Source organism: Corvus cornix, chromosome 19, assembly GCF_000738735.6.
Source record: "Corvus cornix cornix isolate S_Up_H32 chromosome 19, ASM73873v5, whole genome shotgun sequence".
Taxonomy (NCBI): Eukaryota; Metazoa; Chordata; class Aves; order Passeriformes; family Corvidae; genus Corvus; species Corvus cornix.
The window spans coordinates 10020632-10026289 of NC_046348.1; the positions used below are offsets into that span (position 1 = coordinate 10020632).

General features: G+C 56.9%; 1 protein-coding gene across 1 annotated transcript; it reads left to right on the top strand.

The window, feature by feature from the left end:
- Positions 1–1527: 1527 nt before the first annotated feature.
- Positions 1528–3768, top strand: MRPS23 (mitochondrial ribosomal protein S23). Its single transcript, XM_039563139.1, has 5 exons — positions 1528–1660; positions 1771–1938; positions 2575–2652; positions 2762–2885; positions 3350–3768. Exons 1-5 carry the CDS (start codon positions 1617–1619, stop codon positions 3506–3508), a joined length of 573 nt encoding a protein of 190 aa, XP_039419073.1. The 5' UTR covers positions 1528–1616; the 3' UTR covers positions 3509–3768.
- Positions 3769–5658: the final 1890 nt, after the last annotated feature.

Here is a 5658-nt window from a genome sequence, read left to right on the forward strand (position 1 = left end):
TATTTTTTAACACTGTGTATTTTTCTACTCTTTACAGGGGGAAGAAGAAAGAAAGGGGGCTGGGGAGGGAAGGGGCGGCTCTAGCCCAGCTCCAGCTGTGCCCCTCAGATGCAAATGCCCCAAATCTGCCCTGGTTTGCTGCCTCCCTGCTCCTGATGGGGCTGGATTTGTGTCCAGTGATTTCCTCAAGAATCCAGTGACCCATCACTGGGGAAGCAGTTCCTGCTGTGGGCAGCCCTGAGGGGCAGTGGCAGGGCCGGGGGGCACACGGAGCATCCCCCTCACTTGCAGGGATGGGACAGAATCCACCTGTCCTGTGCCAGCTCTCCGGGAGCAGCTTTCATTTCCTGTCAGGATTGGAGCTTCCCAGTCTCACGTGTGGCTTGGAAACCTTCCGTGTGAAAGAAGAGCCTGGAAAAAGTCACGGCATTCTCGCCTTAAATATCAAAAGCATGGAAATGCTGGAGAAACCCTGGCTGCTGCCTTGGTGCCGCAGGGAGCGCGGCGGGGAGCCAGGGCTTCCCGAAGGGCTGCAGAGCCCAGTCCTTGGAGCAGCTCAGATGCAGCCCTGGAGCAGTCCCAGCCACTCCCTTTGGAATTCCTCTCCTCCACAGGGACGGGGGTTTTGCTCTCAGACCAGCGTTTTAAGGAAGGCAGCGGCTGAGAACAGCGCAGGGCTGGAAAGTGGTCAGCTGAGGATGGGGCTGGAGATGTGCGAGCCCGGGGATACCTGCTGGCTGCCAGTCTGCCGTGGAAATTTACTGCCCCCTTCCTTCGCCAGGCTGGAAGATGGAAGCAGAGATGTGTTTTCCTTCCCTTCAGCTCATTCCCAAGCTAAGGGCTGCACCTAGTGCCCAGGGCTGCTCCCAGCCGGGAAAGGCTGCCTGCAGCAAGGCTGTTCACACCGGGCCTGGGGGGAGCCGCTGGATTTTATAAACCGAGGTTAAAAGCACACGGCGGGACCCTGCTGTGGCCACACCGTGTCTGCTGCAGCCTCCTGAGCCCGGCGGGCAGGGCTGGGGCTGTCCGGGGCGGGCTCCGGCCACGGGGCAGCCCCGGACAGGGCCTGTGCACACCCCACTGTCCACTCGCCGAAAGTGCTGGACTTGGTGAACCTCGAGGTCTTTTCCAACCTTGATGATTCTATGACAAGGATCACCGAGGCTGCCAGAGCTCCAGCAGCGTTCGGACAGCGCTCTGAGGGGTGCCCAGGGCGGGGCTGTTGGGGTGTCTGTGCAGGGACACGAGCGGGGCTCGACCGTCGCTGTGGGTCCAGCTCGGGATGTGCCACGATCCCGTGAATCCGTGACATGGCGGCAGCAGCCAACAGGAGACGAGGCTCCCGCGAGCCCCGGGACTGCTGGCGCTGCCGGGGCTGGGGCTGAGGGTGCCGGGGCACGGCCGGGACGGCGCCGGGGCGGCCTTAAACCGACGGGGCAATCCGCCCGCGCCGCCGCTCGGCCAGCGGCTGCCGCCGCCTGCGCACCTCCTCCCGCTGCCGCTCGGCACTCGGCCGCGCGCCCTGGCGGCCGCTCCGGTTCCGGTTCCGGTTCCGGCTGTGGGGCAGCACCGGGTCGGGCTCGGGGCGCTCCGGGGGCCCGTTCGGCGGGGCCGCCATGGCCGGGAGCCGCACGCAGAAGATCGGGAGCGTGTTCAGCCGGTGCGGGGAGGAGGGTTCATCCGGGGCGGGGGCCGGGCGATGCCGGCGGTCCCGGTTCTCCCGTGAGCGCGGCGTCCTGAGCACCCCCCGCCGCCGCTTGTCCCCCACAGGGCGCGGAACCTGGTGCGCATCGGGATCATGGAGAAGCCGCTGTGGCTGGACGTGTACGCCGCGTTCCCGCCGCTGCGGGAGCCCCTGTACCGAGTGCCGCGGCCGCGCTACGGGCGGGTCACGGACGCGATCCCGCCCATCCTCTACCGGGAGGACCGAGAGCGAGCGTGAGTCCGGCCCGGGCGCCGCCGATGGGCCTGTGCCTCTCCGGCCCTGCGGGCAGCGCAGAGGGCTGTCCCCGGTGTCACCGGGAGGGGACGATCCGCGTTGTCCCTCGGGGAGCGCTCCCGAATCAGCGGCAGCCTTCGCTTCGTGGTTCGCGGGGCTGTTTGAAGTCAATGGGGTGGGGTTTGTGCTGTTCCCTGTGTGTGCAGTGGCTGCTGGAGGCTCCTCTGCGGTGGGAAGGGCAGATCCCTGTCGGGCACGGAGCTCCAGGCTGGGTTACCCCGCTGAGAGGGAGCTGCTCCGACCCGCTGCTGCTGCTGCTGCTGCTGCTGCTGGTGGTGGTGATTAACTGGGCTTTATTAATACAGTAAAAAAGCTGGAACAAACTTCTGCAGAATCCCAGACTGGTTTGGGTTGAAAGGGACCCTCAAACTCATTCAGTCCCACCTTCCACTATGCCAGGCTGCTCCAAACCCTGTCCAGCCTGGCCTTGGACACTTCCAGGTGTTCATAAAGGTTCTTGTGAAAAGGAGAAATAGTGTGAATGCTCTTACTGCCCACTAAATTAACTGACTGTGCTGTTGTCTATTTACTCTTGATTTAGCTGCAAAAACCAAACTCTTTCCTTTTCTGACCAGGAGATTTTACAAAGTTTATGGCAATGGCCCAAGACCTTTTGACCTGACACGGTTAAACTTCAAATCTACTTGCCAGAGGTAAGATGATAATTAAACCAGGAATATTTCTGAGACTGTCCCTTTCTCCCTGTCCATCAGTGAACCAGAACATTACTTGTGAGTGTAAAAAAGCAATTTTGCAATCCAGGTTCATTGAGAAATACAATGAACTGAAGCAAGAAGGGAAGATTGAAGAGGAGAAGTTGTTTGAAGAAACAGGAAAAGCCCTTTTGGCCAGTGGGATCATTTTACAGAGAAGAGGAACAGATAAAGTGAGTATTAAATATCCACAGAGTTGCTTGGCTGGTGGATGGAGAAAACTCCACTCCCAGGCCCTTAACGGTGCGTTGGTCTGAATTAAATCTGCAGCAAGGCAGTCACACACTTTGCTCTTGGCCATGAATGTGTCTGCCCAAGGTTAAGGGACTTGTGGGTCAGGAAAGATCTTGTTCTGGTGATGAAATGGATAATCATTCAAACAATCCATGGTGTATCTGTAGAAACCTTTTGGAACTTTGTATGTTTGTTGTGGCATTGTGAATTTTCCCATCTTTTAGCTCAAGGTCAGCAGCCTCTCTGGGAGTGTCCTGCCCTAGTGACACTGTGTTGTACCTTCATAATAATCTCAGCATGAATTAAACTTTTTCTGGGCACACAGAGGGCCGTTGCTCTCCTCAGGCACCCTTCAGAAGCTTTTCCCACCCTGTTTTATGTGTTTTTCTGTCCTTCCCTGCAGGTAGCACAGCAGGAGCAGCAGGATGCTGCATCCAGGGATCCTGCCCTGCACCTGCAGCTCCAAACTGTGCTGGAGGAGCTGCAGGAGAAGAGGAAGGATGGGGAGGAGCAGCCACCAGAGCTGGCAGGGACACAGAAGGAGAATCCCTCTCCCTCCTGACAGCCCTGCTGTCCTGTGTCACCTGCCAGGAACCAACCCCCACCCCTTGTTTTGGGACATTTCCCTCAGGGAACACACCTGAGCATCCTGGTGCCCTCCAGGCTTGTGCATGTGACACATCCTCCCCTCTGTCCAGCTCCACATTGACAGAGTCACAGATAACTCTATTTTTTTTTAGGGTTCATGACGGTTTTCTGAAGTCAGGTTGGAAAATATGAGTGAAAAAGTGGAAAATTAAAACATTTTCTTTAAAAATTGGAGGTTCTGCCTGTTCAGGTGTCTCATTTGCAGTAGCAAAGATGTTTCCTGCTGTGGGAATGGCAGATCCTGTTTGATGTGTTCCAGCAGCTGTCTGAAGTGTCATCTTTTTATAGCTGATTGGGGAAAGGTGCTATTTATAGAAATGGCATCATATGCTCTTCCCATTCCATCATTTGCTTAAATCCAGAGCGGGATGAAGTGTGGCAGTACCAGATAATTGGGAGCTTTGCAGGTTTTTAGTGACTCCTAATGAAATTGGTCACCTTTGAAGTGTGAAAATGGGATGTTCCAGCTGCTTGTTGAGGGAAAGGTGATGCTGCTTAGGAAACAGTCACTGGAAATTTGGCATGAGAAAAACATAAGGAAATAACAACCAATCTTCCTGGGATTAGGAGGGAGTTCTTCCCATGCCTGCAAATCCAGTGGCTGGCTGATCTTTCATTAAACATTTTGGCTTGGGCTGTGTGAAAGACAAACACTGTTTGTTTTGTCTCTTTTCATTTGTGATTTTTTTGTGTTTTTCTTCTGTCTGTTATTCTTTAAAATACCAAACTGCCACCCCCTTCCCAGCAGGTGTAAATGATGTCCAATCTCTCCCTCCCTGCCCAGTTCAGTGCTGCTGCTGCTGTGTGTGATGCAGGAAAGCTCAGTGGCAGGGAAAAGCAGGATGTAAAAATGCTCGTGGTTTGGCTTCTGTGGTCAAACTTTATTCCTAGTTCTGCACTGTAGCTCAAGAGGAGTGCAGGTTTTCTTACAAAGAGCAAAAATCCCTCTGTTTTAGCAGTGATCCATTTCCAGACTGAGCAATAACATGGAATTTAGAGCCCTCACAGAGCCTCGGGCTGTGCCCTGAACGAGTTGCTGTGCAGAGCAGGTGAGGAGAAAGCTGGAATTCGTTTTATTTTGTGTTGAAAAAAGTCAGGGGGGTGGCTCTGGGGGCAGATCCCTCCCAGCGGGACCCGGCCTCCCTAAGTGGGCTCAGCTGGGAGCCCTTGGATTTGCCCTCAGGCACAGCTGAGGCCTGGGAGGGGTGGACTGAGAGACCCCTCAGGCGTTTTTCCTCCCCTTTAACACCTGGGAAGTTGATGGTGACCAGCTGCAAGCCATTAATTACCATGACCACAGGTGATGACCACAGGTGAGAGGGTTATAGGGTGATTGCCTCGTGCCCACGGAGCCCAACCACGATTCGGGAAGTGCAGAAAGCCTTGGATTTGTGGAGCAGCCCCGTGCTGGGAGGGTGCAGCGATGCTTCAGCTCCTGCTCGAGCAGTTGTGCCCTTCACTGGCGGGTGCACCCCATTGTTCCCAGGCAGGTACGTGGCCAAAGGTGCGGGAGAACCTGGAACTCTGTAAGGGATCCTCTGTTTTCAGTGGAGGGGAGGGAGAGGGGGAGGAAGGAGTCTTCTCATGGTGTGAATGTGGGAATTCCCTCTTGGAAGCTCCAGGGCAGAGCCAGCCCTGGGCCGGGCAGGGGCAGGCCGTGGTTGGACTGTTTAGCGCCGCGGATTTGTTGTGTCTGGTGGGTGCCGGGGAGCCCACGGGATAAGGGATGCGAGCCGGAGTGTTTGGCGCAATTAACATAAAACCAATTAAACCCAGTGAGTTCGAACAGCGTTTGACGGGCTGGGAGGGAGGTGCCGGTGGTCGGGACCTGCTGGAACTCAGGCACTTTAATTAAGAGGTTCTGGGCAGCAGCCGGGGGCCGATTCGGCGCTCCCGGGGCGTTTCCCCGGCAGCAGCAGGCGGTGTGAGGGGTCGGTGCGCAGCCCCGGCCCCCGGCGCTCCCCGCTAGGTGGGAGCCGCGCTCCGCGCTCCCGGTGCCGAGCGGCGGCCGCGGCCCCTCCCCGAGCCCCGCCCGGCAAGGGGGGCACGGCAGCACCGCCGGGC

What these genes read in the sequence shown, in the direction of transcription:
- MRPS23 (XM_039563139.1), top strand. Translation starts at nt 1,617, where the DNA reads ATGGCCGGGAGCCGCACGCAGAAGATCGGGAGCGTGTTCAGCCG. An exon ending in ATCGGGAGCGTGTTCAGCCG is followed by an intron (nt 1,661 to 1,770) that starts GTGCGGGGAGGA and finishes TGTCCCCCACAG; the next exon opens with GGCGCGGAACCTGGTGCGCA. An exon ending in TTCAAATCTACTTGCCAGAG is followed by an intron (nt 2,653 to 2,761) that starts GTAAGATGATAA and finishes TTTGCAATCCAG; the next exon opens with GTTCATTGAGAAATACAATG.